The sequence below is a fragment of the Scleropages formosus genome, chromosome 13 (genome assembly GCF_900964775.1).
Source record: "Scleropages formosus chromosome 13, fSclFor1.1, whole genome shotgun sequence".
NCBI lineage: Eukaryota > Metazoa > Chordata > Actinopteri > Osteoglossiformes > Osteoglossidae > Scleropages > Scleropages formosus.
Window position 1 is genome coordinate 14,326,744 of NC_041818.1, and position 22,793 is coordinate 14,349,536.

General features: G+C 46.3%; 2 protein-coding genes across 7 annotated transcripts in view; one reads left to right on the plus strand and one right to left on the minus strand.

The window, feature by feature from the left end:
• Positions 1–6,424: 6,424 nt before the first annotated feature.
• On the plus strand, positions 6,425–12,072 carry LOC108929729 (perforin-1-like). Of its 5 annotated transcripts, none has more exons than XM_029257235.1 (4): positions 6,425–6,537; positions 6,785–6,844; positions 7,627–8,173; positions 10,483–12,072. In XM_029257235.1, the coding sequence occupies exons 1-4, from the start codon at positions 6,525–6,527 to the stop codon at positions 11,756–11,758; spliced, it is 1,896 nt and encodes a 631-aa protein (XP_029113068.1). In that variant the 5' UTR covers positions 6,425–6,524; the 3' UTR covers positions 11,759–12,072. The 5 variants fall into 5 exon arrangements, with proteins under 5 accessions (XP_029113068.1, XP_029113069.1, XP_029113070.1 ...); XM_029257236.1 differs by having other exon boundaries at positions 7,657–8,173; XM_029257237.1 differs by lacking the exon at positions 6,785–6,844.
• Positions 12,073–18,699: 6,627 nt separating this feature from the next.
• The window catches only part of nlgn2a (neuroligin 2a), a 106,134-nt gene continuing 102,040 nt past the window's right edge, over positions 18,700–22,793 (minus strand). For both annotated transcript variants that reach the window (XM_018744452.2, XM_018744450.2), the window contains 3 exons: positions 22,309–22,468; positions 20,479–20,845; positions 18,700–20,320 (listed from right to left, as the gene is read on the minus strand). In XM_018744452.2, coding sequence (XP_018599968.1) covers positions 19,498–20,320; positions 20,479–20,845; positions 22,309–22,468 — 1,350 coding nt within the window. In that variant the 3' untranslated portion in view covers positions 18,700–19,497. The remainder of the gene's footprint in view (positions 20,321–20,478; positions 20,846–22,308; positions 22,469–22,793) is intronic.

Genomic DNA, 22,793 nt, shown 5'->3' on the forward strand with positions numbered 1-22,793 from the left:
GCTGTCTTCCACTCATCCCCCTTGCATATCTGGATCAGGTTATACGGACTGCAGAGGTCTAGCTTCGTGAACACTGTGGCTCTGTGCACCCATTCCAATGCGGCAGTGATCAGGGGCAGAGGGTGAGGGTACCTGACTGTGATGGTGTGAAGGCCTCAATAGTCCATACATGGATGCAGGCCCCCATCCTTTTTTCCTACAAAAAAGAATCCCGCGAAGGCTGGAGAGGTAGGGGGACGGATGATACCCGCAGACAACACTTCAGTGATGTACATTTATATTTATTCATTTAGCAGACGCTTTTCTCTGAAGTGATGTACATCTCAGAGAAAATACAATTTGTACTTTATGAGAGACACATAGCTACAGATGTGATTCTTATGTCAACCTAATTCATTTCTTTTCACTTTATGCACCAATGTTCATGTACATTTATTCACTTAGCTGACACTTTTCTCCAAAGCATCTTACAATGTTAAGGTTACAGTTATTTACCCATTTATACATCTGGATAATTTTACTGGAGCAATTCAGGCTAAATACCTTGCTCAAGGGTACTATAGCTGGAAGTGAGACTCAAACCTGTGACATGTGAGTCCAAATGCAGTCACTCTAACCACTATGCTACCAGCTGTCCCAGCTTGATATAATCAGTTATTGCTTTCTGTTCTGGTAGGGCCAGTGGATAGCTCTGACCACAGGGTGGTGTGGTGCCAGGTAGGAGGTCAATAGCACAGTCCCAGGGTCTATGAGGGGGAAGGGCTGCCGCCTAGGTCTTGCTGAATACCTTACCGAGATTGCAGTATTCTGGAGGGATTACTACCGGTCGTGCCCCCACCGGGCTTTCTACTGAAGTTTGAAGCAAACACGAGCGTGCACATTGTTTTCCCCAGGTGATTAATTCCCTGGTGCTCCACCTGAACACTGGGTCATGTCTGGTGTGCCAGGGGAAGCCCAGGATTCCAGGTGTCTCCGGCACTTTAAGAAGAACGCAAGCTCCTCCTGGTGGCACACGCCAACCGTCAGCTGCAACACGTCTGTACAAGATGTCACAACCCTGGTTCCCAGAGGCTGTCCGTCCAGGGTGATGACCCATAACGACACATCACAGTCCCGCTTCGGAACATTATGGGTCTTAGTGAACCCGATATCCATAATGCACCCTGCTGCTCTAGAATCCACCAAAGCATGTTGTAGCACGCCGGGGCAGGCTAAGGGCCAGCCGGGGGGGGGGGAGTCACAGCACCGTACTCTAATCAGGTCCTCTATTTCTTCCCTCAGGCGGACCAGTGAGAGAGAAAGCTTGGAGCCTGGACCCCGGAGACGAAGCCAGGGGCCCAGGAAGCACAAGCGAGAGCACACAGCCCCTGATCTCACACCCGGAGCACCACCCCCCCGACACCACTTCCCCGTGCCCCCTTGTCCCTCTATTCCCTGATCCGTCTACCCATTAACAAAACCCCGTAATAAGCACCGCACGTGACTGTCTTGGCCTCCCTTCTGTTACACATGTGTATGTATCTTGTTCCCCTCCCAGGCAATCACCACAGGCACAGTTCACTGTGATTCGGGTCGGCGAGTAGCACTGACCTGAGAATCCAGGTGAGCTTCTCAAAGGGGTCAGATGGGACAGGAAGTACGGAAGTGGCTGGGAGCACCACAATAGAGGCAAAGCTTGTCCTGAAAGTGGCGCTGTCTCTTGTCAGGGGTGAGACGACCGTGTCTGATTTGCACAGGTGCTGACATCTCCCCAACAGTCTCGGTGACAGAGGAATCGATCCATGGTTATCAATAGTAACGGCCACCTCTATGAAGTGGTCAAGGTCCCGGTCCTCCCTGCCACAGGCAACCTTGGCCTGGATACGGGGGTGGTGCCCATTATGGAAGCTGGCCAGGAGGGAAACAGAGTTCCAGCTGCTTTGTTCAGCCAGGACCCGGAACTCCACAGAATATTCGGCCACTGTTCGATTGCCCTGCTGGATCCGCATCAGGCGGTCGCTTGCAGCTTGGGCAGAGAGTGAGTGGTCAAACACCACTTTGAACCGGTGCCTGAAGTCTGTATATGTGGTGTCGGTCCTTTAGACAGTGGTTGCCCATTTCCGTGTAGGGCTGGTTAACAGGAAGAGCAGCTACATGATCCGCTCTCGGTCTGTGCGGTACATCTGCAGAGCACTGGAAAACACAAGTTCGCATTGCATTAAAACCCTTGGCAGTTGTCAGGCGAACTGTCATACTTATCAGGCACTCTTAAGCAAAGGTCAGAAGGAGGCACGCATGAAGCATCCACCGTTGGCGTCAATCTTGAGTGCTGCGTGGGAGCGGCCTCAGCTTTGGGAATTCCCCTCTCCCGAAGCACTTGTGTGAGCCCCCGGAGAGTCTGAGCAATTCGGCGCAAGGATCGTTTGTTTGTGCTCAGCCTCACATCTTGCAAGGAGATGGCATCCTGCAGTTGGTCCAGCACTGCTGAGTCCGTAGGTAAGGCAGAACCTTCTGTCATTGCAAACACAGGAATCCAGCCAACAGACTCAGTCGCAGGTGCTTCTTTATTTGAAGGGACGGGCAAGCATATGGTACTGACAGGCATGGGTCAGTTGACTTGCGAACATCATGCCATGGGATAGGCAGAGGAAGAAACCAGGAGGACAGAAGCAGAAGGTCAAGGAGCCAAACAGGAGAAGCACAAGGGCTAGGAAAGGGACACGCGGTTTGTTCAGACAAGGTTCCGCATGGAGGAGTGTCTGGACTGCCTTTTTATCCCTTGCCTCCTGATAAGCTGCAGGTGCAGTCAATAAAAGAAGGGAAAATGATCTCTGTTGCTGTCCTCTTCTGTCAGTTTCTCCTGTTTTTATCCTGCTAGTGCATCATCTCCCTCTCCCTCCCATTTCCATGTGTAGAACTTGTGTAGAACTTTACTCAGTCTAGTGACAGAAGGGTCTGTTGTTGTTGTGGCAAGGGTCCTGGTTGCCATGGTTACATTGAGGCTCGAGTTTCTAAAACTCCTCCAGCTGGGGTGACCTGGATTTTTTTTGCTACTTTCCAGTCAATGTTCATAGACATCATAGGCTTTGCAACGTGCCTCTCATGTGTGTCCTCCTGTTCAATTGTGCAACTGAAAGGTATCACCACCCTGGTGCGATGCACTCCACGATGGCCGAAGGCCTCTTTCTCTTCCACGCCTTCCCCCCCTCCCAGTGGGACTGAATTGAAAACCAGATGCTGCAAACAGGTCAGGCAGTCAGTCTTGCTAATGTTTTTATCACACCTGTACTGGGGATGAGGAGCCCCTCCCACCCAATAGAAAAGAAAGGAAATAACGCTGAGCGAGCGAATACAACATCGTATCTGACGACCCCGCCACAGGCATTCAGGTATGTGCAGTAGGTTTTTAGCACATGTTCGTGAAGGACTGAGCCCACCCCTACTCAGCCCCACCCATCAGGAAACACGAGGAGTATGGGAGCGAACGGATTACCAGCTCCCTGTAGTGTCTTGAAAAGACCCCAGAACCTGAAGACTTTTCCTCCAGTGACCCCTGAGCATTACATCCTTCCGCACCGAGCCACCCACACAACTCCCAACCAGAACCCTGCCATGTGCTACCATGTGCTTGTCATATGTATAGGGGACACGCCACGTTCCGATGCGCTCGGGTGAGTGACACAGCGGGAGGGAGCAGGGGTGCGGCCTGTGTCAAACGGAGCCTTTCCTCTTTTCTGAACTCGAGCTGCTTTCGATAGAACAGTCGGCTGTACTCCCTGTGCCGAGGGTCACCATGCAGCAGGTGTACGGGCCCAGGTACGACCCTCGACGACGCAACTCTTTACGGGGAAGGCGGTGGCAGCGACGGGGACACGGATAGAGGCGTGGAACACGGGAGCTTTATGGGAGTCGCCTGAGGAACCGCTTCTGAAGCTGAGGAAGATGATCCCTCTGAGCTCTCATTACCAATGCTGCTGTGAACGAGGGCTGATGTGCACCTTTCCTCCCTCTGTCTCTCAAGCACACAAGCACACACACACACACACACACACACACACACACAAATGCACAGTCATCAAAGAGAATATGGATGTGCCAGAGATGGAGAAGAGGCACAGCCGGGGAGAAATAAAGCACAGGGTGAAGTAAACGCATAAAGATGGTCGCTGCTCTCTTCTTCTGCACCTTCACATGAGAGATGGGGCGTTTGGGAGCTGCTACAGAGGTTCTCTGTGACAGAAGAAAGGGTGGCAGAGAAACACGGTTTGGTGGCCACCATCCTGCTCTTTGGACTCGTGCTGGCTGGTGGGAGCCCTTATACACGGTGGAGTCACAGGCAGTATGCAGCGGGACGCTTCACATGAATCAGCTGTAACCTGTCTGGGTCTAAGGAGAAACCAAGTGCTTTCGTGTCATTGGTCTGGAAACATCACTACAGCGTGGAAGTGTACTCTCCCGTCATTGCTCCAGTCCTACAAACAGCTGGAGGTTTTGAGCACCCAAGCTCTTTATTCCTTACATGACTACAAGTTGAGTGTGTCTTTAGTTTTTTTCAGCAATATCTGCTTTTTCTTTATTTAGGATGTTAAAATCTTCTTCTCAGTTACACTACACATATCCTTGACACACACACAGACACATCTTCAGAACCACTTGTCCCATACAGGGTCACGGGGAACCGGAGCCTACCCGGTAACACAGGGTGTAAGGCCAGAGGGGGAGGGGACACACCCAGGACGGGACGCCAGTCCCTCGCAAGGCACCCCAAGTGGGACTCGAACCCCAGACCCACCGGAGAGCAGGACTGTGGTCCAACCCACTGCGCCACCACACCCCCATACATATCCTTGACATTTCAGGTAATAAAATTAAGTGGGAAACTCATGTAACTTTGCCCTGAAGCAAGAGTATAATTACCAAAAACAAAGAAAACAGGAACAAGTGACCCAGTGAAACAGAATAGAGCGAATAAAGAGTGATATCAACCCAACATCCCTCCCACAGCTGACCTTCACCCCTTCCTTCCTAATTGCTGCTGTTTGCCTTGGACTGGAATTCGGTGTTGCCATTCTCTTGTGTCATTGTTCAGCACCACTGTTAGTATCAGGGCAACTCATGCTGTACTCCTGCACCAGCAACACCTTTACTATAGCCACACTGCCATTTGCTCAACCACGTGGTAAAAAATATCTCTCTTGTAGCTACTTGCTCTGGCATCAAGTGACTATGAAGTGAATCTCTCTGCACTGCTTTCAGCAAAGCCTACAACCCCAGTTTGCCACTGCAACAATTTCCAGTGCAAAAATTATTACACATACATGTGTTTTAAACATACACTTGCACGTTTATCATGCACTTACGAACTCAAATGTTAACATTCGGCTAATGCCATTGGAAAACATGCTGTTGTAACACCACTGTGACCTTTGCATGAAGTTTTGTTTGCAAGTTTTTGACACAGTGCAATAAGCCATGTGTTTATAACCAAAAACTTTTAGCAGGACTGGCACTTTTTTCATTTGCCATCACCTTTTTTTGGCAGAGACACACAATTTTGCAATCTCATCTGCAAGACGGGGGGTGCGAACACTTATTGGCTAAACAAGTGAATGGTATCCCCGAGGGCTGGTTAGCGGTGAGGTGCTACAGCTCTTCCTTTATCCATGTCTGCAAAGTTTGTTTTAAACTCCTGAGTTTGATTCAACTTATAGCGACAATAACAATATCAGAATATTAAGTCTACAGAAAGATATATTTCGCTTAGCAGTATCACCAGGATGTGGTGAATGTCTCTGTTTCCATCTCACACATTCAAAATTACACCTGCAGTCATTTCTTTTGAAGTTGAGGTCACTGACTCATCTTACTGCTATGCAAAAGCCCCTGACAATGATAAAGAGACTTTTGGTCACATTTAAATTAGCTCACATTTATTCATTTACCTGAAGCCTTTCACCAAAGTAACTTAGAATGTTAGGTTTTCATACAATTATGCTGCTTACTGTTTTCCAGATACACAACTTTTACTTGTGCATTTTTTTTCTAAATGCCCTATTTAAGAGTATTACAACAGAGGTGAGGATTTAAATGCTGATACTTTGATTGCATGGCAGTAGCTCTACACACTGTGCCTCCTGCTGCCCCTTTAACACCTTCAGCTACATAGCTATACATTTGCTGAAAGATTTTTAATAATTAAGTAATTACATGGTGTTGCATAGCATAACTGCAGTATTTAACCTGTATAAACTATATCACATCAGAGCAAAATAATACAGATACACTGATAAATGTAGGAAAATAAAAAATACTTTGCATGACATTTGCTTGCAACTGAAACAATAATTTACAGAGAGGTCATTAGAACAGATGTTTACAGAGTGCAACAGTCCACCGCCTGAGTGCCAAGTATGGACAGCCCTGTTCACATGGGACACTATGACAGACAGAGGAGCTGTTCTCCTCATTTCCCACACGCTGGAAATCAGCTGAGTGTCGAAGGAGTCTTGCTATGCGATTCTGCAAGTTTCTGAAACAGACGTGTGATGCAAACATTTGGTAGGTTATTTATCTTTGGTATTAGTGCAGCGATACTAAAAATGAAAACAGGAGTGGTGCTGAAAGGTGAGATCTCACCGTTCCCCCACACGAAGATGGTGTTGCATTAAAACCTAGTGGCACTCTAATGTCATCAATGTGTGAAGAAGGGGTCATTGCCTAAAGCAGCCAAAAGCCCAACCTCACCCTTCTCTCAGAGGTACTTCAAAGTAACTTGTTTTAACTCACTTCATCAATGCCTTCCTAGCTGTCACTGTCATTACCACTATCAACTGGTCTCTCTCCTCACTGTTTATCCTCATACCAGGTAGGATCATGACGTCTAATGAAATTCATTACATTGGACACGCAAGTTTAGATTGTTGCATATTTTTGTTTATATGTCTGTGTCAGTTTTTACAGAATTTTATTTATAAAGTGTACAGCCTAAGAGGTGCACTGGGCTTCTGTTACTTAGCAATGTATTAGTGGTTGGAAGACACTGAAGATAAATCCTGAGGTATCACATGTCTGAAAGGCTGTTGAAAAGTACTCCAGAAGTTAACAGTGTTCATGTGTTTGTTATACTCAGAAAATTTATATTTACTCTATGTATGTACTATGTATATGTAGAGTACTAAAGCACTGAACACAGTATGCTTGATGTAAAAAAAAAAAAATTATTTGCTGAAACACTGACATGGTACCGTATTCAAATTTTCCATGGACAAATGAATGAACTAACTTCTGCATTTCTAACAGAATGAAATCTCCTAATTTTGCAACAGTCCTCCAAGACAAAGACTTCACATCAGTATTGACAGATTATTGTCAAAATAATTCAATTTCTGGCCAGTTATGCAAAGATACATTTCAATCTTTGAGTTATTAACTGATAAGAATAAACTATTATGTATCTTATTTCCTCTAAGCAACAAGGCATCGGTGTAGGACATGATCATTTTAGAATCAGAATCAGAGTCAGAAATTTAATGTCTGATTTTAATTTAATAACTAATTTTATCACATAAAAATACAGATTATTTAAACAACAAAGAATAAAGTTAAACTTTCTATTTCATACTTTACGTTGACTCAACCCTTTTGCAGGCACATCTCACCCACCTCGGCTCTCTGCAGGTATGCAGTGTCTGTTTGTCCTCTGGCTGTTGTTGTGGTCGCTGCCCCCGACCCTCCCCTGCACCACCGGGAATCCAGCGGAATGCCAAAAAGCTCGTCTAGTTCCTGGGTCAAATCTGGCAGGTGAGGGGTTTGATGTAGTTACCATGCAGCGCAAGCAAGCCTATGTCATCGATGTGGAGACCTGGAAGATTAAACCCAACAAAACCTGCACTCTGTGCACTAACCCCTACATGGGGGGTGAGGTCCAGAAGGTGCCGCTGGCTCTGGTGGACTGGCGGGTGCTGCCCCACTGCAAGCTGCAGGTCTCCAGTGTTGTGTACGAGTCCAGTGAGCATTTCGTGGAAAGCACTGAGAGTAATATGGAAGCCAGCTGGAAGATTGGTCTCCACCTCCCATCGTCTTCATCTGTTATGATGGGGGGTACACACTCAAAGCTGGCAAAGATGGCCATGGACAAGTCCAAGATGGACAAATACAGTTTCATCAAGCAGGATGTGCGCTGTGCCTACTACAGGTGAGTGTTGGCAGCACCGGTGCTAAGATGAGATGGAAAGATGGAAAAGATGGTGGACAAGTATGTGAATGACGGTACAAAAGGTGAAACTGCAGAATGACTGAGACTAGGTAGAGGAGAAATGAAGAGAGGTAGAGAGAAGTAATGATACTGCCTTTTTACCAGTTATTATTATTATTTTTATTTTTTATAGAGTCACGTAGTGACACAGAGCGCTTTAACACAGGCATACTGCAAGAAAAATTGATACAAACAATGAAGACTGTCAACTAATGGCTACCATAATGAAGAACTTATTATAGAGCTACAAGTATACCTACTGGCCACCGGGGAAAGGAACAAACTCTCCCAACTGAAGGTTGAGGGAGGAAAAAAACCTCTGGGGGTCCACGGGCCAGTGGTTGCCCACCCCTCCTGGGCATTCTTGAAAGTAACAATTTGTAAGCCAGTGTTTAACAAGTAATTATAATGTTGGTAAATGGCATCTTGGATCCCCAGCTCGGCATGGAACGTCTCGATCGTCATGGCAGATGGACATCATCCTCTGTCAGCACGGGATTCGTCTGTCACCGCTGGCCGGCCTCCTCAGGTCTTATGTAGCGAGGTAGCGATCAACGAGAAGATAGGACAGAGTTAGTAATTTGTTACTTAAGTAAATTTAAAATGCAATTTTGTAAAGGTGATAAAATAGACAACTAAGGCAGGTCGATTTACATTACGAGGAGGAATGCCTGAGTGAACATATAAGTCTTAAGTCGGGATTTGAAAACGGAAACAGACGGGGCATTTCTGACAGTAACTGGTAGACTATTCCACAGTTTAGGTGCTCTATAACTAAAGGCGCGACCTCCTACTGAGGTCTTATTGATCACAGGTACTTTAAGGTAACCTGCATCTAATGAACGGAGATATCGTCCTGGGATATAAAGATGAATGATCTCACAAAGATAAGCTGGAGCAATGCCATGCATTGCCTTATAGGTCAAAAGTAGGATTTTATAATCAACTCTATAGAGACCGAGAGCCAATGCAAGGATTTAAGTACCGGTGTTATATGGTCGTACTTCCTAGTTCTAGTAACAATTCTCGCAGCAGCATTTTGTACCAACTGTAGCCTGGATGCAGTGTGGTACGGACAACCCGACAATAAAGCATTACGGTAATCCAGCCTGCTGGAAACAAAAGCATGAACCAGTTTCTCAGAATCCCGTCTACGAAGGAATCGCCGCATTTTAGCTATGCTTCTTAATTGAAGGAAGCACGACTTAGTCAAAGCATTTACATGCGATACAAGTGACAGCTTTCCATCCAGCAGGACACGCAAATCCTTGACACAATCCAGATGCTTGAAGGTAATATCACTTGTTGTAAAGATTGGTGTGATTATGTCGAGAGTTTTAGCATCACCACCCACCACAAGTACCTTTGTTTTACTGGCATTTAGAGATAAAAAAAATTATTACTCATCCATAATTTTATACTGGTAAAACAATTAGTTAGCGACACCACATGTGATGGATCATCAGGCTTGAACGATACATAAAGCTGTGTGTCATTGGCATACGAATGGAAATTAACATTGTGCTTGCGAATAATATCACCCAGTGGTAACATATAAAGTGAGAACAGTAATGGACCCAACACAGAGCCTTGCGGCACACCATACTAAACCGTAGTAGAGATGGACGGGGTGCTGTCGTCCAATTTCAATACAAATTGTTCACGGTTAGCTAAATACGATTCAAACCACTTCAGAGCAGTACCTCTTAGTCCAACCAGGTTTCCAAGTCTACTCAGTAGGATACTATGGTCTACAGTATCAAACGCAGCACTCAAGTCTAGTAACATAAGAATAGAGATCTGACCAGCATCAGAAGAAATGAGAATATCATTAACAACACGCGTAAGTGCCGTTTCAGTGCTGTGACCAGTGCGGGAACCAGACTGAAATTTTTCAAATATATTATGGTGATTAAGATATTTTACACTTTGGGAAGCTACGATTTTTTCTAGAATTTTAGATAGAAATGGTAGATTTGAGATCGGTCTATAATTACATGGGTTATTACGGTGCACATCCGATTTCTTTAGTAGGGGTCATTAACAGTCAATTTCAATGAAAATAGACTTTTATCATAGCTCCACAAAGCGTTTTAACGTTTCTGATTTTTAACTTTCAGGGAGTACCATGTAGAAGACGAATGCTATACTTGGAATATTTACATTTTTGTTTCTTGGGTGAAACTTACTTGTAAGAATTTCAAACTGAATTAAAAATGTCTGACTCAGCTATCTGCTGTCCTGCCCAGTTACCGGCTGAAAAAGGATCCTCCTCTGCACCCTGAGTTTACGCAAAGCCTCCAGCACCTCCCTGCTACGTACAGCAACAGCACCAAGGCAGAGTATCGCCGCTTGTTGGACACCTATGGGACACACTTCATCAAGAAGGTGAAGCTGGGTGGTCGTGTGAGCAGTGTTACCTCACTGCGGCTGTGTGAAGCGGCGCTGAGCCACTACACTGAGACTGAGGTGAAGGACTGCCTGGAGGCCGAGGCCTCCGTCAAAATAAAAGTTGTTCGGGTCTCTCCCTCTGTAAAATTCTGCAAAGCCGACCTCAAGCAACGAGATGCTAGGGACACATTCTCCAGCCAGTTCCACGACAGAGTGACTGAGGTGGAAGGTGGTGAGGCTGGAGTTCCTGATCTGTTGTTTTCAGACATGCCTAATGTTTTCAACGACTGGACCGACAGCCTGAAGAAAATCCCTGGGGTCGTCAGCTACTCTTTGGACCCACTGCACCTGCTGGTGCACACTTCTCAGTCAAAGAAAGAGGGGCTGAAGAAGGCTATAGAAGACTACATCCTGGAGAATGCTCTGTACAAGCACTGCTCTGGAAAGTGCTCTGGAGGCTCCAAACCCAGCTCACATGATTGCTGCAACTGTGTCTGTAACCCCAGTCAGTACATAACCAGCCATTGCTGCTCAGCTAATGCAGGTCTGGCCCAACTCACTGTCAAGGTGTTGCGAGCAACAGGCTTGTGGGGGGACACCTTTAGTGGAACTGATGGATTTGTGAAGATAAGCTTTGGAGGAAAATCTGCCCAGACTGGTGTTATTTATAATAACAATAACCCAGAGTGGAAAACCGAGTTCCCACTGGACATGGTGACACTCTCACTGGGGACGGAGCTGAAGCTGGAGGTGTGGGACGAAGACAAGGACTGGTACAAGTGGTGGAATGACAACCTGGGAGAGTGCAAGGTCTCCCCTGAAAGTGGCTCCCACAGTGGTATCTGCCCACTGAACCATGGCACTCTTTACTACTCTTATACAGTTGAATGTGCTCCTGGACTTGGAGGAACGACGTGCCGCAACTACATTCCTGCTCCCATGAGCGCCAGCCTGGCCCCTCTGTACACCTCCAGGAATGCCGTCAATGTCACTGCCAGTCTCCTGACGCACCTCAGAATGGGCCATCCTGTTGTTGATCCTCTGCTTTTCCTGGGCCCACCAAAATGGAAAAACACCAGCACAGCTCAAGCTTTGGCAGATGAAACTCATATTAAAGCCTTCCCTGAGCTCTAGTGAAGCACGTAGTGTATCACACATGAAATATTTGCCTGTTTTTGCGAGTTATTGTGCTGTTTCCTTAATGTATATTTTCTTACTTAAGGGAGAATTTCATTCACTCGATCTCCTTCACTTCCACAGAAATTGTATTACCTGATATTCTTTCCACTCTCAGTGGGAAACATGTATTACATGTTCTTGATGATATTTTATCAATCGATGTATTGATGAAATTATGTTTGTTACCTTTTAATTGCCTTGCTAAATCATCATATGTAACTCAATGGAAGATGAAATGCTACAAAAATAAAGAGCTTGTCTTGCTTTGGCACCGCAGGTTATTAAGCAGTCATCAACTGGTTATAATGGTCAGTTTATTAAACTTTACCTTCTGGGTTTTCACACCACTTCAGTTTACATGCACTTTTACCCTTCATTTTGTACTGGCATTATGTCATCTACAGTGCAGAACTTCCAGCCACAAGTGATGACAAAGCCCAGGCACCAATCACAGCTAGACCTGTAGAGCACAGTGTCTATTTCCTTTATGGGGCATTTTTCTCTGACAGATATGAGTAGAGTCTCTCTTGGTGCAGGGACTGGCTGGACTGTCCTATTGCAGTTGACCCTTCACTTGATCTAGGCTCTTATAGGCTCAGTCCAGCTGAGAGGGGACGGAGGACTCAGAAGAGCTCTTGATTATGTGGGAAAATGGTATTTTGGACCAGATTAGATGATCTCCAAAATCAGCTGACTGTTAGCTTCCAAGAGTGTTCTCATTACACACTAACAAGAGCACGCCAAGAAGACTGGTAACCCCAGGTAGACCCAAGAGGCAACAGAGTAGCAAGCAGTGGTGGAGAGCACTGCAAACCTTTCCTGATCCACAGAGGTTGTAGTGGTCGGTTGAGTTCATTTTCAGTTTTCCTAAAAGTTAAGATGAGGACTATCAGCTTCACTCACTCATTCACTTCCATAAACCCATTGTCCTTGTTACGGTCATGCCCATTCAGAGTCTATGCTGTAATTGCTGGGCTCTAGGCAAGGAGGGGTACACCCTGGATGAGATGCCAGTCCATGGCAGGGTAGCCATACAAACGCACACAGAGTCACTCACATAATCACATCCAATGGGCCATTTAGAGTTTCTAGTCAACCTGAACCACATGCCTTTTGACTTTGCGAGGAAATCCACACAAACATGGAGAGAACATGCCAACTCCATGGAGACTGAGCTGGACTGAAACGTATGTCCAAAGCCATAGGAGCTGTGAGGTTCTTGGGCTACCTGCTGTACCACTGTGAGGATATGTCCCTGTGGTGCATGTGGTCATACAACCATGCTGATAAGAGGGAGGGGTCATGCACCCAAGCCACACTGGTGGCCCGTTCTTTAATCAATAACAACTTATTGAAACTTATCGAAACTTTCCTTCCCTCTCCTCAGTTCCCTTCCTACCAGAGACAATATCACTGTGTGTCTATTCCACACAGACCCTGCACCTCCGCCAAAAGCAGTCTTGAAAGCGCAATCACCATACAAAAGAGCATGAGTAAAAGTACTCATTTGTACCCTACCCTCAGTCCTTGCCTTGTTCCGTGGAACCACAACGTGCTACAGACCAGTACATTGCAAAGTGAGGGGTGACAATGACGCGATGTTCTGCTCCTTATATGTTTTAAAGAGAGAAAAACAATCCTTGAAGAGTTCCTAATGAAGACATGAAGCAAGCTGTAATGTTTAGAGCACTGTTAAATTGTCTGCTAATCAAAAAAACAACAATTTTTGACTTCATAAACACTCTCACACACATTGTTACCAAAATTCTAGTGCTGATTTATAAATTTCTTCATTCTAACCTCATTCATAACATCTTCTGAAAATTCAGCTCTTATATGAGAGCTAAATGTTTTAGTTAAATTTGTACAGGGCTTGTGGCTAATTTCTAAATCCCTCGGCCCCGGGTTTAAGTTGTCTATGTCCTAATAAAATTTCCTTTCATATTTTTCATGTAGAACTTTTATTAACTGGTATAACACAGTAAGACCATTACTGCTCTGCTATAATTTCTATATTTTTGTCCTGATGAACATGAGCCCATTATGGTGTTGTCATTGCGAACACAGGGAACCAGCCGATGGACTCAATCAATCACAGGTGCTTCTTTATTTGAAGGGACAGGCAAGCAGATTGTACCGACAGGTGAGGGTCAGTCGATTTGCGAACATTGTTCCGAGGGATGGGCAAAGGAAGAAACCAGGAGAACAGAAGCAGAAGGTCGAGTCAAACAGGAGAAGCACAAGGGCTCGGGACTGGACACGAGATAAACATGGAGCGCTGCGGTTTGCTCAGATGAGGTTCCGCACGCAGGAGTGTCCGGGCTACCTCTTTATCCCTTGCCTCCTGGTAAGCTGCAGGAGCAGTCAATTGGGCAGGTGATTGAAGGGCGTGACAGGTGTGAGGAATACTCTTCCTAGTTTTTGTTGTAAACCAAGTTTTTTTGATTATATTTAAATCAGTATCTGGCAGGGTGAACCTAAAAAAGATTGACGAGAGCATGATGCTGAGATTCAGTGAACAGGAGTGATGCGTTCAACTGTTAGTTCACAATAATACACATTTTCCATACCCTTTCACTGGGCTGTTTTCACATTAGTTTTTTTTTGTCTTAATTGAATAGAATGCTCCAGTGTCTTCACTGAATTGGAAGCTGGAGTGATGAAGTGGCGTGCCAGCCAATAAAGAGGCATAATCCATAATGTGGATATGAATGTCTTTAATGTTCCCCAGATTGGAATCACAGCATACAGTGTGTAGTAACTTCTAAATTAAACAGAAATATCATCACCTTATTTATGTTTTTGTTATTTTTTATTCATTATTAACATTTTTTCTTCATCTCAAGTCTTGGGTTTCTGAATCCAAAGAAAGAGAATAAAAATTTGACAACAGGTGCAAAGCCCTTCTGGTGACTTAACTTCATCATGGCAGAAAAGTGGAGAGTGCTGAAGGCTTCCTGGGACACCCTTCTGATCCCACAAGCACCAAGAAGAGAACCTTTTCTTACATCAGAGAACACCCCCCTACCATCCTCTACTTTCTGAAAATTACTCACCTCCATGTTTACTACTCTCTTACTCAAATATTTACCCTGTGCATGAAAACCTGAAATTGGGGGATAAATGACTGCTTGCCGCTGTAGGATTTAAATTTTACCAAGGGCTGAAAAATTCAGTTACATGGGTGCATATTCTGTTTGTTTAAAAGAATGAAGAATAAATGTTCTAGGCCATCATTTAAGATAGAAGAAACAAAGGTGTCGGTGTATTTCTAGGTGTCAGCTAGCATTGTTTCACATTCCACACGTAAACTTCGGAATATTTGCTGTCTATTCCGAAATTCCTACTCTAGAACCCATGAAAATACACCAAATACTGACAAAAATTCGAACTGCACACATACATTAACAATCAAAACTCAGCGCACATACTGTCACACACAACCTGTGGAAGTGAAAAACAGGTCTGCCACTGTGTGTCCTTTCACTCACACTCCCTCAGCCTCTAGCTGGAGACACCCCTGGGGGTCCTGGTGCTCCCTGTCACCTGTCCAGAAAGCTCAGGCACAGCGACCACAGTGCAGCCGGCAGGATACCAAGATTACAGCCGGATTTATGTACGGTGGGAGACGTGACAAATGCCAGGATAGGGCTCGTGTGAGTCAACTTGCTGAATCTTTTGAGGGAACGCTTTAATAGCTCACACATCCATCTGATCCAGGAACCCTAACCTGGCATATTCAGTCCTCCACTACGAACTACCAGAACCCTCTTTCGTACCGGGTGCCCCGACTGTTCTCCAGATCGCTTGCTCTAATATTCTTCATTGTCACAAAAAAGCAGAATGTAAAAATTCCCAACCAACAGCAAAAAAAACAGAACATCTTTTCTGGATGAGGTTTCAGAAAATGATAACTTTGTAAAGCTTGAGAAATTACACAAATCATACAGCACAAAGCAGGCGTAACAGTTCAGGTCTATGATTTACGGCCAAGCTGCTAGTCACCGCTGAGCTTGCACCTGTTGCCTTTGTCACAAAGTAAGTATTTCAGTCATTCACTCCAAAACCAAACAAGAAACTTAATATTTACAAATAGTTGTTTTTTTTGTCAGTTTGTTCTTACACTTAAAAAATGTACAGTTTATTTTGAGTTTATTCTTTGTCTCTGTTCTCCACATTATGTTCCTGAAAGGACTTCAGAAGTCTGAAAGAAGAAAAAGTTTGTTACCATCACAAGCTGTCCAGTGTCAGCATACAAAAAAAGACAAGAAAAAACTCAAAAAAGAAGGGAAAATGATCTCTGTTGCTGTCCTCTTCTGTCAGTTTCTCCTGTTTTTGTCCTGCTAGTGCATCATCTCCCTCTCCCTCCCATTTCCATGTGTAGAACTTGTGTAGAACTTTACTCAGTCTAGTGACAGAAGGGTCTGTTGTTGTTGTGGCAAGGGTCCTGGTTGCCATGGTTACATTGAGGCTCGAGTTTCTAAAACTCCTCCAGCTGGGGTGACCTGGATTTTTTTTGCTACTTTCCAGTCAATGTTCATAGACATCATAGGCTTCGCAACGTGCCTCTCATGTGTGTCCTCCTGTTCAATTGTGCAACTGAAAGGTATCACCACCCTGGTGCGATGCACTCCACGATGGCCGAAGGCCTCTTTCTCTTCCACGCCTTCCCCCCCTCCCAGTGGGACTGAATTGAAAACCAGATGCTGCAAACAGGTCAGGCAGTCAGTCTTGCTAATGTTTTTATCACACCTGTACTGGGGATGAGGAGCCCTCCCACCCAATGGAAAAGAAAGGAAATAACGCTGAGCGAGCGAATACAACATCGTATCTGACGACCCCGCCACAGGCGTTCAGGTATGTGCAGTAGGTTTTTAGCACATGTTCGTGAAGGACTGAGCCCACCCCTACTCAGCCCCACCCATCAGGAAACACGAGGAGTATGGGAGCGAACGGATTACCAGCTCCCTGTAGTGTCTTGAAAAGACCCCAGAACCTGAAGACTTTTCCTCCAGTGACCCCTGAGCATTACATCCTTCCGCACTGAGCCACCCACACAACTCCCAACCAGAACCCTGCCATGTGCTACCATGTGCTTGTCATATGTATAGGGGACACGCCACGTTCCGATGCGCTCGGGTGAGTGACACAGCGGGAGGGAGCAGGGGTGCGGCCTGTGTCAAACGGAGCCTTTCCTCTTTTCTGAACTCGAGCTGCTTTCGATAGAACAGTCGGCTGTACTCCCTGTGCCGAGGGTCACCACGCAGCAGGTGTACGGGCCCAGGTACGACCCTCGACGGCGCAACTCTTTACGGGGAAGGCGGTGGCAGCGACGGGGACACGGATAGAGGCGTGGAACACGGGAGCTTTATGGGAGTCGCCTGAGGAACCGCTTCTGAAGCTGAGGAAGATGATCCCTCTGAGCTCTCATTACCAATGCTGCTGTGAACGAGGGCTGATGTGCACCTTTCCTCCCTCTGTCTCTCAAGCACACAAGCACACAAGCACACACACACACACACACACACACACAAATGCACAGTCATCAAAGAGAATATGGATGTGCCAGAGATGGAGAAGAGGCACAGCCGGGGAGAAATAAAGCACAGGGTGAAGTAAACGCATAAAGATGGTCGCTGCTCTCTTCTTCTGCACCTTCACATGAGAGATGGGGCGTTTGGGAGCTGCTACAGAGGTTCTCTGTGACAGAAGAAAGGGTGGCAGAGAAACACGGTTTGGTGGCCACCATCCTGCTCTTTGGACTCGTGCTGGCTGGTGGGAGCCCTTATACACGGTGGAGTCACAGGCAGTATGCAGCGGGACGCTTCACATGAATCAGCTGTAACCTGTCTGGGTCTAAGGAGAAACCAAGTGCTTTCGTGTCATTGGTCTGGAAACATCACTACAGCGTAGAAGGCTGAGGAAATGGTTCAATACGTGAGCCCCTTTAAATAAAAGCATTTGCTTGGCAAATCAGTGAACTAGTACTTCAACTCTGGCACTAATTTGGAAAGATGCCTTCTACAAGTGAAGACAGAAGGAAAAGAATGTCCTTCTTCCACAGTCACGGAAATGTGGCATTTTTCAAAAATTGTACTTATGAAAAACCTGCACCGCAGTCTTTGATCACACCTGTACTCTGATATGCCCATCTGTGAAACACAACTGCTCCTAAGAACAGGCTGGCTTTCCACTGTATGAGGTCAACAGACATATGGTTCGGGACATGGGGGGGGGGGGGGGGCTGTAAGGCATGAAGATAAGGTGAGAGAAAGAATACAAGGTGTCAACGGTGCACAGGGCGTGAGACACAAATGAATCAACTGAGCCACTAAAATAAATGATTAAACACGTCAGATCAACGTGGGCGAGAACAGTGATCTGTGAGATGTTTGAAAGTAGGAATTCATCACCTGGTCAGTGTGGTGCAACACAGGCAGGGAGGGAAGAGGTGGGAATGTTGTGATTCTCTTTATTACCACTGTCACCACTAATAGGTTTAAAAGTTGTACTCTTCGTTACTGATTTTGAAATATCTACATGGAACAATGCTCTTGCTGTTCAGTACAGGTTTGGGTGAAGTGCCAAGAGTTGATTTTGCCGTTGGAAGAAATTAACTGGAAATGAATGCACACATGAGCAAAATTAAAAGGAAAACAAATAAAAATGGACATTTTTAAATTCTGCATTTTTCCTTTCTGGTGTTCTATCTTTGCTTATCAGCTCTGAAACATGTCATGCATAGAGATCCCCATAGAGCAAACCATTCAGTTAATTTTTTAGAATATTTATATATAATATTATATAATATAAATTTATATATATATCTACATATATATATATCTATGCATCTATATATTTAACTTTTTTCACAAAACAAAACAGTAACAATCAGACCAATGCAGGTAAGAAAGTAACCAGTAGGAGGCAGTAGTTTGGCACTTTTGATTGCTCCTCATTCCATGCAGTCAGAACGTCTGTCTCCATCTCTTTGCGTGCTCTGTCTGGGAGGGAACCACAGTACTTGGCACCAAGAATGCTGGTAGAAAGAAGATATCAGAATATCAACATTTTCATGTTACCGCTCATGAATATATAGACTCCTTACAAAAAAACTCCAAAGAACCATAAACATGAAGATATGGAAGATGCTGATACTGGAAAACCAAGAAGTTAAATGGGTGACTGTCGCACTGGCGGAGGGAAGCAGGACCAACATGACAGACATTGATAGACAAAGAGTAAAAGATTAAAAAAGAAACGTTGAGAAAAAGTTCCCAGAGATGTACAGCATGAGAGCAGAAGAGAGGGGACTATGAAACCAGGGAAGAAGAAGCACAGGGATGAGAACCGATGGCAGTGGATGGGGTGTGTTTCCCATTAAAAGAAAGTCGACAAGCTGAAACTCCTTCCTTTTTAAAACGCAGCTAAGACACGCTTGCAGCAGTGCTGTCCGATCCTCGGGGACTTGGCCCTCGCCAAAGACACAAAAAGAGAGAAAACCCCAGAAAAGTCACTGGAAAAGAAAAGGGGAAAGAAAGGGGGTTTGTGGGACGGGGTGGGCGGAGGAGAAGAAGACTCCTCTGAGAGAAAAGCAAACATCAGCAGTTCTGTCGTGTGTCTCCACAGAGCACCAGCAGGGGCTGGTGTTTGCGGCGGCGCCATCGTCTTGAGTTCTCCTCCTCGACACTCTACTATACGCGGGTAGTTGAGTGGGGGTGCGGCAGGGTATTGTTGTGCCCCACAGGGGCAGGGTAGGTGTTGAAGGCGTGGAGGGGTTGCATGGCGGCAACGGTGCTGGGGATCATGGTGATGGTGTTTGGGGTCATGAGCGGCACGTCGTCTGGCGCCCGGCGCAGCGCCAGGGTGTAGTCAGGGGGGCAGGCCGGCCGCAGAATCTCGTGGGGCCGCAGCGGCTCCATGTCGTGGTGGGCGTCGTGCTCCGAGTGCTTCATCTGCAGCGACATGATCTCCTCCTCCTGACTGTGCGCAAGGTCGTTGGCTGGCCCACGCTGCGGGGAAAGCCGACGCCGCATCTCATGCCGCTTGTCTCGCTTGTAGTAGAGCGCGGCGAAGGCCAAGATGTTGAGGAAGAGGAGAGAGGCGCCTACGGCCACGGTCACGCTCAGCTCTGTGGAGTAGTCCCGTGAGTCGCCAGGGAACGGCGGAAAGCGCGGTCGCTCCGAGCCTTCGATTTCAGGATCTGAAGGGAAGGTGGGAATCGGGTGGCGGGTGGTCCGTGGTCCCAAGCCCTTCCCCCCCACTCGCGGGGTCCCGGGGGGCAGGCGGGTCGTGGTGGAGCTCACGTATATTTCATGAAGGCTGTGAAGGTGGGGGACCAGTTCCAGCCAGAAGGCCACCTTGTTGGCACGGTAGTTGTCCCGCACCCGTGGCTTCAGGCCGATGTGCAGGTACTGCTTGTCCTTGGAATTGAACTTGGTCCAGATGACCTCCTCGAAGCGGTTGGGCTTGGTGTGGATGAACTTGGTGTCCTGTGGTACCGGCAGGTTCGGATCTCTGAGGAAGCAATGAGAGGAGGCCACAGTCACCAACGGGTCTTACTACACTACCGGAGAGCGAGTTCCATGTGGAGAGGGCTTCTCTGTGGACACCACCAGAGAGAAAGCCCTGGAGACAATGAAGACACACAAGTACTCAGGGAAAAGACCACTAACCCCGTCTTGGCGAAGTTTGTCCAGTAGGTCATGACCACGGCGCTCAGCATGATGTCATTTTTCGAAAAGTTGCAGGGGAACAGGTCAGTCGCGCCGACCATGGGGATGCCAAACACGTAGGGGATCTCATCTCCGTGCGCCGCGTCTGCCCACTCGGGCCGAGTCTCTGTCTGGCAGTGGTGGTAGAAGGTGTAGAAGTAAACGGGCGACTGGAACTCGGCGTGCAGCTTGGCTGTCGCTACCGCTGGCGCCACCCACTGGTGGTCAGTGAATAGCGCCAGCAGGGTCTTGCGGCGCATCTCGCCGTTGTCGCGGTCCGCCCAGTCTGTGTACATGAACTTAATGGTTTCCCGCAGGATGTCCTTGCCTGACAGAGGAAGTGGGAAAGAGGAGCAACGGAAGGAAAAACGAGGGCAAACATGTGAGAAAAAGGCAAGAGGCAGGTTGGTTGAAAACTCTTCGAGCACTAAATCATATCTCTGGAGATTCACAGGATTCACAGGACAGACAGTAAGACTGCTATTGTTTAAGGTTATGGGGTCCGACTGCTCGTATCATTTACATTCACATGTACTAATTTAGCAGACGCTTATCTCCAAAGTGACGTACATCTCAGAGAAAAATACAATGAGTGCATTAGAAGAACATCAGCGTGACTCCAAACATGTAGAGATATCCCCTCTGTATGGCGCCCCTCTGTGCTGTTGCACAGATACGGTAAATTACACTGTTATTTGTCTCGCTATGAAACATTTTAGCCCTGCAGATATGTCATGAGACCCACAGAGGAATGCATTTTAACTCCAAATATAAAATTACAAAAAATATGTGCTTTTAATTTTCATTTATTTTAAAAAAACTGCAACAGAAAGAAAGTCTCAAAATAGGTGCCACAAACTTTGCAAAAAGGGAAATCTGGTGGGGGGGTTTACAGCCACACATCTGTTAGAGTACGACACAAGACCGTATGTGTTTTCTACAGCACTGCCTTCACTCCTTTGCTGCCTCTCCCTGCCACGGCCTTCAGGTCACCGCGGTACCATATGGTACAGGGAGCCTTCTAAAGGTTATCCAAATACAGTAACTCTAACATATTTCTGCACCAGTAGAACAACTAAGAAAAGGGTGAAAATGCTCAAATCCAGTGATGACTGGAGAAGAGGGTGAGAAAAACATGAAATGTACTTGAAGTGTTCCATCCCATGTTGGAGCATCACTTTGCTCTTTACCGCTACCCTCTTAATTTGTGTATTTTTTTAACAAATCATTGATTTATACAGAGTAGGGGGTGCGGTGGTGCAGTGGGTTGGACCACGGTCCTGCTCTCTAGTGGGTCTGGGGTTCGAGTCCCGCTTGGGGTGCCTTGCGACAGACTGGCGTCCCGTCCTGGGTGTGTCCCCTCCCCCTCCGGCCTTACGCCCTGTGTTACCGGGTAGGCTCCGGTTCCCCGTGACCCCGTAAGGGATAAGCGGTTCTGAAAATGTGTGTGTGTGTGTGTGATTTATACAGTACAACAAAACTTTTTACATTTCCTCTATTTGTACCAAGCATCTTCAAACTAAGGTACCCCAGAAGATTAAAAGCTGAAGAGAACTGCATGATTTTTATTGATGTAATTATGACACATCGGTCGCCATTAATGATGCTTTCTCATATTTATGGTACACACTGTTTTGATATGCACGGTACTTTTTTTGATGCACATTAGTAGTGTTCGGAACCCACACGCTCCCAGATGGAGAGAACACAGAGACAAGCAGCACTGCATATGCTCTCAGCGTCTTTGTCTGATACCCCATACCGCGGTGTGAGTGTCAGCGAGGTCCTCACCTTCAGGATACCCATACAGGTTGTCCACAAAATTGGAGATGGTGTAGTCAAAGGCAGCTGCAGAGATACCATCCTCACTTTCAGATCCCCCATCATCCACAAACTTGAGCCCTTCTCCCTGATTTACGCCGATCAGGATGTCATAGTTCAAGAACTCCCCCTGGCGGAGCCCGGAGAGAAGTAGCAGTCAGGCTGATGGGAACCGGAACATGCTGAGAATTACACGTCCTTTGTTACGAAGCCTCAGAACAACACAACAGTGTATTCCCTTGAATGGCAAAACAGGGGCACAGGGAATAACATAAAGCATATACAGAAATGCTAAAATGCAAGCCAATAACAATTCTGGCCAATAAATGACTGCTGCTTTCCTTCGTATCATAAAGAGCCTCAACATTTATGGCAATATTTTGTCAAGTTTTTACGAAGGGTTTTGAAACTATACACACTGCTGTTTAAGCAAATAAAACATGACAACACAAATA